We start from the raw sequence: 16,805 nt of genomic DNA, 5'->3' as shown, positions 1-16,805 counted from the left end.
GAGTATCAGACAATGATGTTGATATTGCTCTTGTAGTTCATAATCCAAGATAGGAGAGGAGAGGGAATTTTTTTCAGTCCAGAAAAAATGCCCATCCTTTCCTCACAACATTTTGCCTGTGAAGAGAGACTGTGCATAAGCCTCAAGTCTGCTTGGTGATTGTAAGTCAGGGACACTGAGAAGGAGGGGGATCTTGTTGTGAGGACTGAGGAGGGAAGGAGAGGAGGGGAGACAGGAAGTTCCTAGGCCAGCTGAGGTTTTTTGTTTTGGTTTGGCTTTTTGCTTGTTTGTTAGCTTGTCTTGGTGGTGGTCACCTGGGGAGTCCTGAATGGATCTAATCTAGGGCTGGGGAATTCAGTGCACCCATTCACCTCAAAACCCACTTTGCCTCTCTTCATCTGGGCAGATCTGGCTGACCAGTCACAACTGAGGATCTAGTCCGTCAGCAAGTGGGTGGGGAATTCAATCCCCTGGGAGAAGAGTTGCTGCAGCGTTGGAGGAGGGCAGAAGGCGGGGTAAGTTTGGTGAGAAACTCTGTAACTTCCTTTTTTACTTTCACAACAATAGTGCAGAATCCAGAATGGATGTCCTCTTCGTAGCCATCCTTGCTGTGCAACTTATCCTAGGTAAGTTCACTTCTCTCCCTGAGCTCTTGGACCAGGTCTTCTATCATAAGTGGGGTGGAAGAAAAGAAAAATGAGGAGAGGGTGAGAGGCGCAATTTGATGGAGGGTGATAACACCCATCTGTGCCAGAGTCCAGTTGGGGGGAGGGGGAGGGACCTAGAACATAAAGCCAGGAAAAGGGGAAGAAAGCAGAGTCCTGTCAAAGAAGAGACAAGCTTATGTGGATGGAGCCCCAGATATTTGGAGGTCCTAACAAGAGTGACCTTAGCTCTCCATCACCAGAGTTGAGTAAGATGGAAAGGGACTCCAGAGAGGGTGGAGGAGAGAGGTGGGCTCCTGGAAGATGGTGCAGTCTGAAACTGGTGAGAGAAGCCCGGGTATCTTCTTTCCCAGAGGGCTGGAGAAAAACCGTTATATTAGTAAGGAAACAGAAATTGTGTGTGGGGGGGTGGCCTTTAGGGTAGTGGAGAACTGGCTTCCCTCCGGGAGAGAGTCCCAAAAGTAGCTTGGCTCCTTCCCTCCTTTGTTTCCAGGCTGCCAGGTACTGTCATTGTTTCCTTTTCCTCCAGATTCCTGTGTCATTGCCTGGGGTTCAGGGAGAGCATTCAAGGAGCTTAGGGAAATGTGGAGGCCTGAAGTCCTTGATCTAATCATGCCAAAGCCACATATTTTTAGTCCTGGGAAGGAAGAAAAACTAATGCAGATGGGTCATTTAGTCCAGCTGACTCATTTAAAGAGAGCGGATGTTAAGTGGCTTCTTCAGGATCATTCTGCTAGTTAGCGGTGAATCCGGAACTAAAACCCAAGTCCAAAAACGTAAGATTTGTGTTTGTGTTAATGTGTGAGACACACCAAGAAGAGAAGGAGGGCTCTCACAAATCCAATACAGTGTGCGGAATACTGGGGAGGCAATTTGGAGTTCTTCTTTGCTGGCATCTCTGCTTCCTACCTTTTTTAGCTTTAGCTCTCATTTTGGGTTTACAGAATGTGAAGGGATTTGTTTTCTCTCTAGGAGTTCCTAAGCTGAAAGGGCATGGAGTAACAGCCCTCATCATAGATATGGAGCCCCAAAGACTGAGAAGGGTTTAGAGGCAGTGAGATAGTAAGACCCTTGGAGGGGGAGGCAGAGAGAAAAGAAATTGATAGAGCTGAGGTCACCTTCTGGTGTCCTTATCTTGCTAAGGAGTTCCAGATGCTCCCTGACTTCTAGTCCTTGTCCCCATAGGACAAGAATATGAGGATGAAGAAGGACTGGAAGAGGATGATTATTATCAGGTGGTCTATTATTACACAGTCACTCCTAATTATGGTGAGTATGTAGAAGGCTCTGAGCTATAGCAGGATGCACAGAGGTTTTGGGGAGATTTAGTTCTGAGACTTTGCCTTTCTCTTTGCAATGGGAACAACTAGATCAGAGAGAAATTAGGCTATGAGCAAAGCCCTTATCAAGCCTCATAATGTTATTTCTCAAGCTAGTGATTTTCAATTCTTTGGAAACCAGCTGAAACAATTTGAAGATTTTCAAATTTGTAAATTATTTTCAATACCAGTTTGAAAACATAAATGCAGATACATTCAAAAACATTCTTAACATTCAAGTTCATTAGAATTAGATTACACCAATAAATTTTGCAACTTGAGCAAGTTAAAGTATTCTGAGCAGTTTCTACCTCCTTCCATTTCTTGACCTACTGGTACCTTTTTCATTTGTCACTACTGATTTTTTTCTTCTCCCCAGATGACTTCAGTGCAAATTTCACTGTTGATTACTCCGTGTTTGAATCTGAGGACAGACTGGTGAGCGACCTCTACATCTAAGATGGTCAGGATAGTTAACAGTTAAAAAAAGAACTGGGTAGTGTCGAAATATAAATGATTAGCAGGAATGCAAATAAGTTAGTGAAATGGAACTGGGAAAGATGCCCAAAGCAGACATGTTAACCACAGTTGGGGAAGAGAATAAAACCAGAATTCAGTAGGTTTGCGGAAGACATTGAGAGGGAGGGGCACGCCTTGACTCTGGGGAATTGGTGATGGGATAGGGTACATAATCTATGCAAACGTAAAGTAGGGAGGATCCCTGAGCTTAAGTTTTGGGGGATGGGGGGTGCAGGAGAGAAGGAGTCTAAACAGAAAAACTCTGAGGATGTTGGATGGAAGCAATGATAACTCTGTGTTTCTTGATCCTACTGAGGGCAGAACAGGTTGGATAAGGAGGTAAGGGAAGCAGCAGAGACTACCATTAGCCATGAAACAGAAGGTGCACACACTCAGAAGCCGGAAACAGTGAAACCAATGACAAGGGAACCAGTAAGTGGGTTGGGGATGGCGGGGTGGGGCGGGGTGATGGGGGCAGTGGTGGATCCCAGGGCTGGTGACAGAGAACAGAGGGAGGGCTGAAATAATAGGCTTCGGTGGAAGAAGGAACCAAATAACTAATATAGCAATGCAGGTGTCTAGCTAAGCTTGGCCATCATACCTCAATTCACACTTACAAAACATTTAGGACAAAATGAAGAGGTTCATATCCATGTTTAATTACATATATATCTGAGAGCATCTGACATAGGCAAGTGTTTTAGTTAGTGGAAGGACAGAAATCAGAATACACTGGCCTCAAAGACTCTTAGAAGGTGAGATATACTTTGAAGAATAGGTAAGCTTTTGAGTGGCGTAAGTTATGAAAGTAGAAAAACAATTAGAAGGAAGAATGGCAGATGTAAGAGCTACATTGGTGAGGGGACAGAATACGGCATGTTTGGTGGATAGGTATGATTGAAGGAGAAGGTGTATGGGAAGGAACAGTGGGAAATTTTTCTAAAAATTAACCTTTACAAGTCTCCTAATACTTGCTTGGTAATTTCACATAGGGAAAGCAATAGGGCTGAATCACAAGAGAATTTGAAGTGTCAGTGGAGTGGAGAGAGATGCATGAGATTTACATCATTCTGGAAACAATCCATTAAAGGCTTGGACTAGGGAAATAGCATTTTGAATGAAGAGGAGAAAAATAAATATTTTGAAGAAAATGTAATGAGCAATAAATGAAGAGAGAGTTGAAATAGCTTACAAGTTTCAAATATGGATGTCTGGGAAAATGGCTGACCAAAAGGGGAACTGTGAAAGGTCAGAATGGTTTAGGACTGAAGTTATAAATTAGGTATTTATATAAATTAGGTATTGGCCAAGGTGAATTTATGGTGACAACCTTATGAGGGTGTCCTAAAGGTAGCTGACCTACATCAGAGCTACAGTTCTAAGTGCAAAGTCAGAGTTACGAAAGTAGACAAGCTCAATAGAGCCAGTACACAGAAGACCAAAGGCCAATGACTACGCCTGTAGTTAGCAGGAGGAAGAGGAATCAACCAAGGAAATGGAGAACTGAGTGAAGGGGTAGGCAGAGAGCCAAGTCTGTATTATAGAATCTAGAAGATAAAGTTTAATATAATCAATAAAAAGCAACCAAGAGGCCAAAGAAAAGGAGGTCATTGGTAGCTCCAAAGAAAGAAGTTTTAGAGTGGTTAAGCAAAAGTTAGGTTTTTGTGGAGTTAGAGAGGGAGTACCTTGTGAAGAAGGTAAAGGAGAATATAGACCAATTATTTGAGAAATCTGGTAGTGAAAAAAGAGAAGCAACAGCCAGAAAGGGCAAGAGGATCAAAGTGTAGCCTGAATATTGTTGAACACAGATGGGAGGAATCAGTAAGAGTGGAAAGTTGGTGATTGATGACAAGGACGAGGAAATATTTTAAGGTATATAGTAGGCTCCATTTAGATTGTAAACTCTCTGAAGAAAGGAGCAAGGTCTTTTTTTTTTTTAAGATTTTATTTATTTATTTGACAGACAGAGATCACAAGTAGGCAGAGAGGCAGGCAGAGAGAGAAGAGGAAGCAGGCTCCTTGCCGAGCAGAGAGCCTGATGCGGGGCTCGATCCCAGAACCCTGGTATCATGACCTGAGCTGAAGGCAGAGGCTTTAACCCACTGAACCATCCAGGTGCCCCAAGGAGCAAGGTCTTAATCACACTTATATCCCCGATGTAGCACCTAGCGCAGTGACTAAGCATAGTGTCATGCACATAACAGATAAAAAAATACACATTGTTTTTTTTTTTGGTTTTTTTTTTAAAGATTTTATTTATTTATTTGACAGAGAGAAATCACAAGTAGGCAGAGAGGCAGGCAGAGAGAGAGAGGAGGAAGCAGGCTCCCTGCTGAGCAGAGAGCCCGATGTGGGACTCGATCCCAGGACCCTGAGATCACGACCTGAGCCGAAGGCAGCGGCTTAACCCACTGAGCCACCCAGGCGCCCAAAAATACACATTGTTGAATGGAGCTGACCCTCCCTGGTATGCTCAGGAGGCTGAAAGGCACAAGAAAAGTACTCTTCATAGTTAAGGGGAGGAGAGCTGGATCTTTCTCTAAGTTCAGAAGAAAGAAACACTGAGGTCGTATAAAGAGATGGCTATCCTTCCAGAGGGGGAGGAGGGATGATAGGAAGGATGACACTGGCCTACCGTGGGGGAATGTCTGTATTTTAGCAGAGTCCAGATCTGAACGATGCTGTATCCAGTCTGCAGAGTCCTGTTCCCCTCCTCCTGTCCTGGGCCCTCGTTCAGGGGGGGATGTATTTCATGTAGAAGGTGAGAGTGCAGCCACTGGCCTTGGGGGAGTCCATGAAGTAATTTTTTACAAATATCTCTGGCTAGTGTTTCCAGCCTGGTCAATCAATTCTCTGCTGCTTGAAGGTCAAGGGGTCCCATTTAGAAAAATCCTCTAATTTTAAAGAGGTTTAGGATATGTTGAGGCAAAGACTTTTCAAATGAGAGTCATTACTTTTTCTGAACTGGGAGAACTTCAGGACCTCCTACAGCAGAAGCAGGTGAAACAGAAGAAACCTCTCCAGATTTCCTTGAGGAATTAAAGCTTATTCCAGCCAGGAGGTAGTTTAAGATATGGCAGTTGCCAGAGGGCATAGTGGGAGATGCCCTACAACCTGGCAGAGTCAAGAGGCAAAGTTCAGAGGCAGAAGGGGTGGTAGTTGGTTCCCTAAAAGTAGAGGAGAGATGGTGGAGGCAAGAAGGAGGGAAGAGAAGCCTGTACTATAGGAAAGAGATTTAAAATTGGGATTCTAAATAACTATGGGTGAAGAGATTTACCAGAGGAAGGAATGAGGAGGGGAGGGGACATATCTTCCAGGAGATGAGGGAAATCTAGCCCAGAATATGAAATCTGGGGAGTTTTCATGGGGGGTGGGTGGGTGAAGGGCTTCCTGAGCTTCCTGAGCCCCCTATTTTTCCCTTTCTCTTTGCTTTTTTAGGAGAAAGAAGGCTGCTACAACTATTTTGATGGGGATTTGGGAAGAGGAAATTGGAAGATAAATAAATGAAATAATCTGGTTTCTGTCTACTCCTTCATAAGGGTCTGTTCTAATCTCACAATGCTAAAGAGAGCACCAGGATATGGGGATGGAAGGGTAGATTAGAAAGGGAGTTAGGTGGCAGTAGAATTAGAGGGAATAGTTAGGACTGTGAATAAACCTGAAATGTGAAGAGTGGAGAAGAGCACCAACAGACAGTTAATATATAATTCTAATATTTTATTACACATGGTGTTGAGACTGTGTTTGGGAAAAGAGAGTTGAGGTTTTTGTAGAACACTTCTTTCTTTTTATAAAATAAGCACATTGTTAAACATATGTAAAATATTAAAAACTACTTAGAATAGATCTTAAAAATTCACACCCTCCTCCACTTACACCCCCAACCCCCAACAATGTGCCTTTTCCAGCGCTTAATTAGGGCAGGCAGGGACATACTTTAACTCTCTGTCCTCGAGACCCTAATCAGAACTGGTCTGCCCCCTTGCGGTCTCTTCGGTGCCACAACCTCAATCAACCCTCGGTCCCTGAGCCTCTCCGCCGAGCTGTACTTTGAGTACTGCAAAGGGCACTGAATAGTAAATTCCTGACTCTGTCATCTCCGGACTCGCCACCATCCCTCCTTCCAAGCCTTTCGAATCTTCTCCAGAGAACAAATAAAGGAAACGAAGGTGGACAAATGTCCACTAGGAAATCAGGGACCTACCCATACTCCGTTCCCTGCGCTAGAAGTCACAGAATTCAGGGCGCAGGGGCCGAGGGGCCCGGATAGAAAAGTCAGGAACAACCGAGTTCGGCTTTGACCTCTAGAGTCGTGTCTGGCTGGCATCTGAGCTGGTAACGTGCGTGGCGGGTTATGTAAGGAAAGGGCCGGAGGAGCCGCCCCAGTGGGAGTGCGCGAGAGGACGCGGTGTTCTCGGCGGCAGTCCCCACCCTCCTCACCCAGCAGGGCAGGAGGCACCCAACTTGTTGGAGGAGGAGGCGGAGAGGATGAAGCAGAAACCCGAGAGTCACGAGGGCCGCGCGACCCGGAGGGGGAGAGGATACACAGTGGGATACATCCATTCTCTCACTACACGTTGCAGACTCAAGTCGCTGATAGCTTCCACGTGCTGCCCTCGTGAGATGAGGCGCTCAGAGGGGAGGGGAGCAGCGGGGGGGGGGCGCTGCTACCGAGGAGGAACCCCGAGTCCCACATCGCAACACGCGAGCCGCAGATCTCACAACCAGTCTGCACACTCCAACCGCACGTCTTCTGCCCACCATCATCCTATTTAACGCCACGGGCTCCGCCCTTTTCCACTCTTTCCCGTCCTCCTCCTTTTCTCATCACCGGGTCCAGTTCGCCAGCCGCATGTAGGGGCGGGGCACGGAATTATTCCCTTTCAGCCAATCGTCATCTACCTGGGTCTCTATTGGCCGAGCCCCTGTAGGCTGTAGCAAATGGAATGTAAACTTCGGTAACAGGAGTCACGTGCCACCGGCTAGACGGCCAATGAGGGTGCGAGGTCTGTGTACGCAGGGGTAAGGCACGTGCCCAGACGCACGTGTCGGGGAGGGGGGAGAGAAGGGGCGGGACCAGTGGGAGAGAGGCGGAGGTGGGCAGCGGAGACCCGCAGAGTTAGAGAAGGAGCAGGAGACAGCCTGGGCTGAGCGGACCGGCACGGGTGAGGAGGCTTGCAGGATAAGGAAGCGATCCGCGCGAGAGGATCAGACCCGGAGGGAGTAGGTTTTGGAACCGAAAGCAGATCTTGGTATTGGGAAAGATAGCATCACGTGGCAGACGCGACTGTAGAGGGTCCCGGCTCAGAGATCCCGATCAGAAAGATTGGGAAGAGGCGTGAGGGTCCTGTGGGAAGTGGTCCCTACGGGGTCACTCGTCCCTAGGGCTGGGTGGGTTACCGGGGATTTAGGGATCTCCTCCAGTAGCCTTCACTGTAGGGTCAGGCTGGGAACAGACCCAGTGAACAACTGTCAGGGGATGGTGTCAAGTCGGTTAATTTACTCTGAACAGAGGGGAGGGAAGAACAGTCTGTATCATACTGAGAAACTGTTCTGTGGAGGCCAGAGGGTTAGTCCAGGTTCTTAACTGAGGGGGGGGGCGGGCAGGAGGAGGAGATGATTTTTTCTATTGTCTCTGAGACATGTAATGCTGGGGAGGAGAGGTACACCCCAGTCTCCCAATCCATTTCCTAATTTCCAGGTTATGGTTACAAACTCCCTCGCTTTGCTCTTCAGTTGCAGGTTCCGATTTTTGGGTACTCCGGGAGTTGCTCTCCAGCCCCTGCTTCTGAACCTATGGATTCTCCAGCTAGCGTTTCCTCCTGTTCTTCCTACTCTCTCTCTTCCTCTTTTTCCACCTCCCCAGTGAACAGTGACTTTGGCCTCCCCTCCGATAGTGAGGGGGAGGACAAGGAGACCCATAACCCCAGGTCCGACCCTGTCGGGCAAAGGGGATGTTCTCGGCCCAGCCCTGGTCCTATCCGCTGCAGACAACGGCCCAAGGTTTCCAGCAACCAATATACAGTATCTCACTTGGAACAACGGGGCTTGGCCTCTCCTTTGGCAGGATCTGGGGTCAAAAGATCAAGAGATGGTGAATTACAGCCCAACATAAACATCCAGGGTTGTACCACAGAAGGAGACCTGCTTTTTGCTCAGAAGGTAAGAGAAAGCAGGAGAAAGGAGACAATACTGGAATGACTTAGCATCCAGATTGTTAGTAAGAACCCTATGAAGATAGTGTTGGTTCCCAGATTTGGAGGTGGGGAGGAACCGTACTGTATGGGCAATTCTCAGTCCTCTCATAGCCTTTGTCCTGTTTTCCTACAGTGTAAAGAGCTTCAAGGATTCATTCACCCTCTCACAGACCTACTGAATGGGCTGAAGATGGGTCGATTTGAGAGAGGTAATTATCTGATTAGTTGCGATTATCTGGGCTAGGTTCATCTCTTTCTCTTTCTCTCAATGTTTTAAATGTGTATTTCTCTTAAATCTTCATAGGATACATTATTACCTTTCTGCATCTGTGATTTAATTTCTTTAGGTGCATTTATTCTAACCCTGTTCTGTCCTTCCTTTCCCTGACGAAATTCTTGAATCTCAACCCCTGATGCCTTTCTCTCTCCCTGATCCCAGGATTGAGCAGTTTCCAGCAGAGTGTGGCAATGGATAGAATCCAGCGTATTGTAGGTGTTTTGCAGAAGCCACAGATGGGGTAAGTTCCCCTGGTTCTTTCCTTGGTACTTCGTAAAAAAGGAGATATCTATAATCCTGTCTTGTTGCTTTTTCACACTTAATGGCTTTTTAAAGAAATGTCTTTTTCACAGGGAACGTTACCTAGGAACCTTGCTACAGGTAGAAGGGATGTTAAAGACTTGGTTTCCTCATATAGCTGCCCAAAAGTCATCATTGGGTAATAGCAGGCATCAGCTGACCAAGGTGAGAACTTGTAAAACTGAGGGGGGGTGGGGAAATAAGGAAACAAAGTGTATCTGCAGAAATGGGTTCCTTCTGTTTTCTCTTGAGTCTTTTCCTCTTTTCCAACAGGTTTCTTTTCAGGGGAGGGAATGCCTCACCTTCCTACACTGTCTTGATTCCTGTATGGTTTTTGTTCTGTTTTGTTCTGATCACTACAAAGAACTTCATGAAGTTTAACCCTATCCTTCGTGTTGCAGCTTATCTGCTTTCTGCATAGATACAGAAGGCTTTTCACCTGGCCAAATGAGTGATGCAGGAAGAGTTCTTAGCTTTTCTCTACAAATCCTTTCTTCTCTGTTGCCCTAAAACTCTTTCCTTCTCCCTCTTTTTACTCCTACCAATGTATCCTTGTACCAAATCCTCTGGAAGGGTTGGCTTCAAGGACTGGTCATAACAAGTATATCACTGGGAGGGGAGGAGAGCTGTCATGCATGCATAGAAGGACCTGTGTGGAAGCGACCTGGTTTTTTGTGCCTTCAAATAATAGGATATTTATTATCTCCTCGAATGACAGGGAGGGTAAAATCTCCTATAGATAATGGACAGTCCTTCTTGTATTCTATTAACCATAGTTGTTATTGCTGTGGGAATAACTCATTTAAAAATAAGCAGGGGAGGGTGTGGTGAAAAAATAATGAATACTGTTTTTCTGAAAATAAATAAATTGGGAAAAAAATTAAAAAAACAAAAACAAACAAACAAACAAACAAAAATAAGCAGGGGAGCCTGGGTAAGCTCAGTCATCAAGTGTCTGCCTTCGGCTCAGGCCATGGTCCCAGGGTCCTGGGATCGAGCCAGGAACCCCGAGCCCCACATTGGGCTCCTGGCTCAGCGAGGAGCCTGCTTCTCCCTCTCCCACTCCCCCAGCTTGTGTTCCCTCTCCCACTGTGTCTCTGTCAAATAAATAAATAAAATCTTTAAAAAATAAGCAGGAGGATGTTTCCTGCATATTAACTTACATTTAAGAAACTCAACAAAGGGAAATTAAAATTTAAAATACAGAAATTGGTGAATGATGATTCCAACTAAAAATAGACTTTTAAGAAAGAAGCTCCAAACGAATTATTTTAAAAACAGTGAGAACCTGTGGGACTGTTTGTTTTATTTTGCCTGTCTGAATGTCCAGTGCCTGATATAGTGTGTGGTACATAACAAGCCTTCAAGTATTAGTTCAGTAAATGAAAGTATAATTAGGTTATTAAAACTTTTAATCATTGCCTGGCAGAAAATGAGCTGTTGCATAAAACGAGGTATGTTTCCATTGCAAACAGAGTCCCCAGGGAAAGAAAAGTTTTAAGCAACCAAGTGGAATTAATCTGAAAGCTCTATCACATATTTTTTTTCTTCTTGTCGCCCCTTTCTAGCATTTTCCAAGCCACCACAGTTCCTTAGCTGCTTCCTCTCCTGCCCCTCCCATGGAAAAGACGGACCAGACACAGCTAGGACATCTACTGTTGAAACCAAAGCAGCCTTGGCATCTCACTGAATGGCCAACTATGCACCTGACTTGGATCCACACCACTCCAATTTGCAACCCCCCCCTCAGTTCCCCAGGTACCATTTCCTTTAGCCATGGTCCTTTAGGCACTGGAGCCAGCATTGGTGTCATCCTTTTTGTCCAGCATGGAGTGCAGCCCTTCACCCACTCTGCCCCAGCCTCTCCAGTTCCACCCACTACAGCGTCTCCTGTCATCCCTGGTGATCCTAAGAAACTCTCTGGAGATGGACCTCATTGCCACCACTTGCCAGTAACTCTGCCACCAGACTGGGGCTGTCCCCGATCTGGTCCTAGTCTACCCACCATGGTCAGAGAGATGACTGTGGGACATCTAGAGCAGTGGAGAAGCCATCCTCCAGTTGCTCCTGATGTCCATTCTCTCAACCCATAATCCAGGACTTGAGACTGTGGTTTCTGATTTGTGTAAATATATGTCTCTGTCATCTATTTTTTTTTATTTTTAATGTGTGCATTTGTGTTGAGGGAAGAGAAGTCCTTTTTGATTAAAGAAATTTTATACCTAAACAGTTTGTTGATTGAAGGAAGTTACAACTTTCTGCTCCAAGTACCAGTATCGATCCTCTGAGCTGCAGAGAAGAAAGGGGGTGGGAATGTTTGTGACAGTGAGCTCCAGCAAGAGATAGATATAGATATAGATATAGATATAGATATATATATATATATATATATAATCTTTTTTTATGACTTTGTTTATTTATTTGACAGAGAGAGATATCTCAAGTAGGCAAAGAGGAAGGCAGAGAGAGAGGGGGAAGCAGGCTCCCCACTGAGCAGAGAGCCCGATGTGGGGCTCAATCCCAGGACCCTGGGATCATGACCTGAACAGAAGGCAGAAGCTTAAGCCAATGAGTCATCCAGGCGCCTATATATATATATTTTTTTTAATTTTATTTATTTATTTATTTATTTTGAGAGAAAGAGAACATGAGAAGGGAGAAGGTCAGAGGGAGAAGCAGACTCCCCTCCAAGCAGGGAGCCCGATTCGGTTCTTGATCCCAGGACTCCAGGATCATGACCTGAGCTGAAGGCAGTTGCTCAACCAACTGAGCTACCCAGGCACCTGAACTCCAGCAAGTTAGAAGTCTGGATGGGATGATAAAAATCCTGTGGATGGGGCACCTGGGTGGCTCAGTGGGTTGGGCCGCTGCCTTCCCACCTGGGAATCCGCCTGGGATTGAGTCCCGCGTCGGGCTCTCTGCTCAGCGGGGAGCCTGCTTCCCTTCCTCTCTCTCTCTCTCTGCCTGCCTCTCTGCCTACTTGTGATCTCTCTGTCAAATAAATAAATAAATAAATCTTTAAAACAAAATCCTGTGGATAAAAATGATGACAAAAGTCCTGGTCTCTGTGGAGAGCAAATGAGACTACTGCTGGCTTTCTAGGGACCACTCCTGGGATGGTTACAGGGTTTGGAATTGGGCTTGTGTTTTCATTTAGTCTCAGAGACTAGTACTTTTCCCTTTTGTAGTCTTCCAGCTGGCCCAGACTAGCAGGTTCTTCTCCTCTGGGATAGCTCTCTGCTTTGATGAGAGCTGTTGATGCTTGTGGATAAATGCATATGTCATCTTCTGTGGGCAGAGGAGGGACACAAGAACCAGAACAGCCTGGGGCGCCTGGGTTAAAGCCTCTGCCTTCGGCTCAGGTCATGATCCCAGGGTCCTGGGATTGAGCCCTACATCGGGCTCTCTGCTCAGCGGGGAGCCTGCTTCCCTTCCTCTCTCTCTGCCTGCCTCTCTGCCTACTTGTGATCTCTGTCTGTCAAATAAATAAATAAAAATCTTTAAAAAAAAAAAAAGAACCAGAACACCCACTGTCATTGTCTGTTTCAAAGAGGAAGGGGTGCCCTAGAACTGTCCAAATGGGGAGTCTCCTCAGACACTGGGCCACATCTTTATTCAGAAAGCTGCAGGAGGGGCGCCAGTGTGGCTCAATCTGTCAAGCTTAAGCATCCGACTCTTGATTTTGGCTCCCATCATGATCTCAGGGTTGAAATCAAACCCCATGCTAGGCATGGAGCCTACTTGAGAGTCTCTCTCTCCCTCTCCCTCTGCCCTTCCTCCACTAAAATAAATAAATCAATCTTTAAAAAAAAAAAGGCTGCAACTAAATGTATGTAAGAGTAAAGAAAGCTACCCAGCGTTATCAGGAGGCAAACATCAAAGTCTGTTAATTTATCTATATCTACCTTTCTCTGTATATCACACTGACTCATTTGTCCCAGTTTCCACCAAAACCATGTCTTCTCCCATCCTAAGCCTTGGCAGTGTATCAGACTACTTGGTCATTTTAGTTATTGTTTATTGGCTACTTAGCATGTTTCTCACAGCTAGTTATACATCTTTCCCCTATTTTTTTTAAAGATTTTATTTATTTATTTGAGAGAGAGAGAGTGTGAGAGAGAGCATGAGCGAGGAGAAGGTCAGAGAGCGAAGCAGACTCCCCATGGAGCTGGGAGCCTGATGTGGGACTCGATCCCGGGACTCCAGGATCACGCCCTGAGCCGAAGGCAGTCGTCCAACCAACTGCGCCACCCAGGCGTCCCTCTTTCCCCTATTTTTCAAGTCCCTGTTCTCAGGGAACAATTGTCTTTGGTTTCAGAGAACATGACCTCCTTTCTATTTCATTTCATTTCATATTTCATTAATTTCATTTCATTCATTTTATATGGAACATGAGCAGAGAGAGGGGCAGAGGGAGAGGGAGGAGCAGACTCCCTGCTAAGCAAGGAGCTGCATGCAGGGCTCAATCCTAGGACCCCTGAGATCATGACCTGAGCCAAAAGCAGATGCTTAACCAATTGAGCCCCCAGGCTTGCCACATGACCTTCTTTCTAAGGCAAACCTCTCCGTTTGTGCTCTGCATTACCTTTCTCCTCTGGAACTTTTGCTGTATCATTTATCCCCTCTTTATCTTGTAACTTCACATTGTTCTTGAATTATTTATTTTTTTCTCCTACAAATAATATTTATTCCTCCCACAAGTGAGACCAGGTCTCCTCTTCTGGAAAACATCTCTTGAGTCTGATTGTCCTCCTTCTCCTCTTTTCCTCAAGGATCCAGGGATCCTTGGGATCCTGGGATCCAGCCCTGCGTTGGGTTCCTGGCTCAGCCAGGAATCTTCTGCTTCCTCTACCCCTTCCCCATTCTCCACCCCCCCCCAACCTGGCTCGTGTTTGCTCTCTCTCTTTCTCTCTCAAATGAGTAAATAAAATCTTTTTTAAAAATTAAAAAAGAAAAGATTGTATCTATCAAAGAGAGCATGCACACACAAGCAGCCGGGAGGGGTAGAGGGAGAAGCAGACTCCATACAAGCAGGGAGCCCAATGCAGGGGCTTGAATCCAGGATCCCGAGATCATGACCCAAACCTAAAAGCAGACAGTTAAAGCACTGAGCCACCCAGGAGCCTCCAGGATCAGGTATTCTAATGTAGCTTCCACCAAATCAATAGTCCAAGCACAAAGTCTATTTGCTTCAAGCTCTCTGTAGCATTTGGCATTCTTGATGCTATCTACTGAAACTCTCCTCCCTTGGATCCCATGACAGCACACTATCCTAATCCTCCTCTTACCTACCTGGCAGCAACTTCCCTATCCCTTAATGGCCCCACTTCTGCCTGCTCTAGAGAGTGGGTATTCCCTTAGGTTCAGTCCTTGATCTTCTACTCTTCTCTGACTATATTCTTTCACTTAAAGATTTCATCTCTCATGGTTTTATTGCCTCAACTTTGAAGACTTCTGAATCCCCATCTCTAGTCCCACTCTCTCCCCTGGAAGACATACTGAAAGTCTACATCTCTGCTGAACAATTCTATTTATATGTTATTGACACCTAAATACTGTTGAAAATTTCAGCATTTTAGAGCCAAGAGTTATCATTCACTCCCCTAATTTTTTATTTTTATTTTTTAAAGATTTTATTTATTTGACAGGGAGAGACATAGCGAGAGAGGGAACACAGCAGAAGGAGAGAAGAGGGAGAAGCAGCCTCCCCACTGAGCAGGGAGCCCAACGTGGGGCTTGATCCCAGGACCCTGGAATCATGACCGGAGATGAAGGCAGATGCTGACACTTAACGACTGAGCCATCCAGGCACACCATCACCTCCCTAATTTTTTAGATGAGGAAATTTTGGTGGCTTGTGCAAGACAACATAACATCGGTATAGAACTCTGGGTTTCCAGTCTGTTGCTTTTTCCAGAAGTCACAGATCAAAATATTATCTTTCCTTTAAAGATGTCCTGTTCTTCCTTTTTATATGCTTTTTCTTCTGTTAACACTATCTATGCTACCATCGTTTTTTCTAGATAACTAAACTTAAAACTTGGTGCCATTCAGTCACCAAATCCTATATATATATATATATATTTTTTTTTAAGATTTTATTTGTCAGAGGAGAGCATAAGCAGAGGGAGAAGCAGGCTTCCTGCTGAGCAAGAAATCTGATGCGGGGACTCAATCCCAGGACCCTGGCATCTGGACCGACCTGAAGGCAGAGGTTCAACCTACTGAGCCACACAGGGGTCCCACCAAATCCTTTTTGTTCTGTATTTGGAATGTTTCTCTCTCTCTTTTTTTTTTTTTAAGAGTTTTTTTTTAAGATTTTTATTTATTTATTGGACAGAGAGATCACAAGTAGGCAGAGAGGCAGGCAGAGCGAGAGGAGGAAGCAGGCTCCCCGCTGAGCAGAGAGCCCGATGTGGGGCTCGATCCCAGCACCCTGGGATCATGACCCGAGCCGAAGGCAAAGGCTTAACCCACTGAGCCACCCAGGCGCCCCTGGAATGTCTCTTAAAATCCATTTCTTCCTACCCATTTCACTACCACATCTTTAGCCTAAACTTTAATTATAACATTAGTCTCTCTTACTTCTAATCCCTTCTCACTGATACCAGAGTACTTTTCCTAGAACAGTGTTTTGCATGTCATTTCCTTTTTTTTTTTTTAAGATATTATTTATTTGACAGAGATGGCAAGTAGGCAGAGAGGCAGGCAGAGAGAGAGAGAGAGGGAGGCAGTCTCCCCGCTGAGCAGAGAGCCCCATGCGGGGCTCGATCCCAGGATCCCAGGATCATGACCTGAGCCGAAGGCAAAGGCTTTAACCCACTGAGCCACCCAGGTGCCCCGTCCTTTTTCTTTTTTAAAATTTATTTTTATTTATTTGACAGACAGAGATCACAAGTAGGCAGAGAGGCAGGCAGAGAGAGAGGAGGGGAAGCAGGCTCCCTGACAAGCAGAGAGCCCGATGCAGGGCTCTATCCCAGAACCCTGGGATCATGACCTGAGCTGAAGGCAGAGGCTTTAACCCACTGAGCCACCCAGGCGCCCCTTAAATAAAGATTTTATTTATTTATTTGACAGAGATCACAAATAGAGAGGCAGACAGAGAGGGGGGAAGCAGTCTCCCTGCTGAGGGAGCCTGATGTGGGCCTTGATCCCAGGACCCTGAGATCATGACCCCAGCTGAAGGCAGAGGCTTAACCCACTGAGCCACCCAGGTGCCCCCGCATGTTATTTCCTATTCAAATTGTTCAACAGCTCCTCAGTGCTTTGAGAAGTTCAAAGCCTTTAGTCAAAGTCTTTGTTTCTCCTTCTGTTCCCCTACTTGATACCTCTGTTAACTTTTTTATTCACCCTTGATGAACAGTTAAGACTTTTTAACTCTAAACCTTTGTTCATGCTCATCACCTTGCCCAGCCTTTCTTGCTTCTGTCAATTAAACCCTACCCCCTTTTAAGAGACTAACTCAAGTCCTTCTACCAATTACTTTCTCCACTAAACATGATATATAAGCTGTCTTTGGCCCTTTATT

The 16,805-nt window shown here is 45.6% G+C and overlaps 2 protein-coding genes across 5 annotated transcripts; both read left to right on the top strand.

Moving 5' to 3' along the window:
* The first annotated feature begins 102 nt into the window (after positions 1 to 102).
* Positions 103 to 6,020, top strand: C2H1orf54 (chromosome 2 C1orf54 homolog). Of its 3 annotated transcripts, none has more exons than XM_044239137.1 (7): positions 103 to 161; positions 568 to 626; positions 1,851 to 1,934; positions 2,364 to 2,422; positions 2,825 to 2,935; positions 5,166 to 5,264; positions 5,942 to 6,020. In XM_044239137.1, exons 2-6 carry the CDS (start codon positions 581 to 583, stop codon positions 5,259 to 5,261), a joined length of 396 nt encoding a protein of 131 aa, XP_044095072.1. In that variant the 5' UTR covers positions 103 to 161; positions 568 to 580; the 3' UTR covers positions 5,262 to 5,264; positions 5,942 to 6,020. The 3 variants fall into 3 exon arrangements, with proteins under 3 accessions (XP_044095072.1, XP_044095073.1, XP_044095071.1); XM_044239136.1 differs by having other exon boundaries at positions 107 to 161; positions 5,163 to 5,264; XM_044239138.1 differs by lacking the exon at positions 5,166 to 5,264 and having other exon boundaries at positions 105 to 161.
* Positions 6,021 to 7,593: 1,573 nt separating this feature from the next.
* Positions 7,594 to 11,504, top strand: CIART (circadian associated repressor of transcription). Of its 2 annotated transcripts, none has more exons than XM_044236507.1 (6): positions 7,594 to 7,668; positions 8,240 to 8,665; positions 8,834 to 8,909; positions 9,140 to 9,218; positions 9,331 to 9,442; positions 10,846 to 11,504. In XM_044236507.1, the coding sequence occupies exons 2-6, from the start codon at positions 8,300 to 8,302 to the stop codon at positions 11,368 to 11,370; spliced, it is 1,158 nt and encodes a 385-aa protein (XP_044092442.1). In that variant the 5' UTR covers positions 7,594 to 7,668; positions 8,240 to 8,299; the 3' UTR covers positions 11,371 to 11,504. The 2 variants fall into 2 exon arrangements, with proteins under 2 accessions (XP_044092442.1, XP_044092441.1); XM_044236506.1 differs by having other exon boundaries at positions 7,603 to 7,726.
* Positions 11,505 to 16,805: the final 5,301 nt, after the last annotated feature.

Source organism: Neovison vison, chromosome 2 (assembly GCF_020171115.1).
Source record: "Neovison vison isolate M4711 chromosome 2, ASM_NN_V1, whole genome shotgun sequence".
NCBI classification, from domain to species: domain Eukaryota; kingdom Metazoa; phylum Chordata; class Mammalia; order Carnivora; family Mustelidae; genus Neogale; species Neogale vison.
Note: the sequence above shows the minus strand (reverse complement) of the source record. Positions and strands in the feature narration are given on the sequence as shown.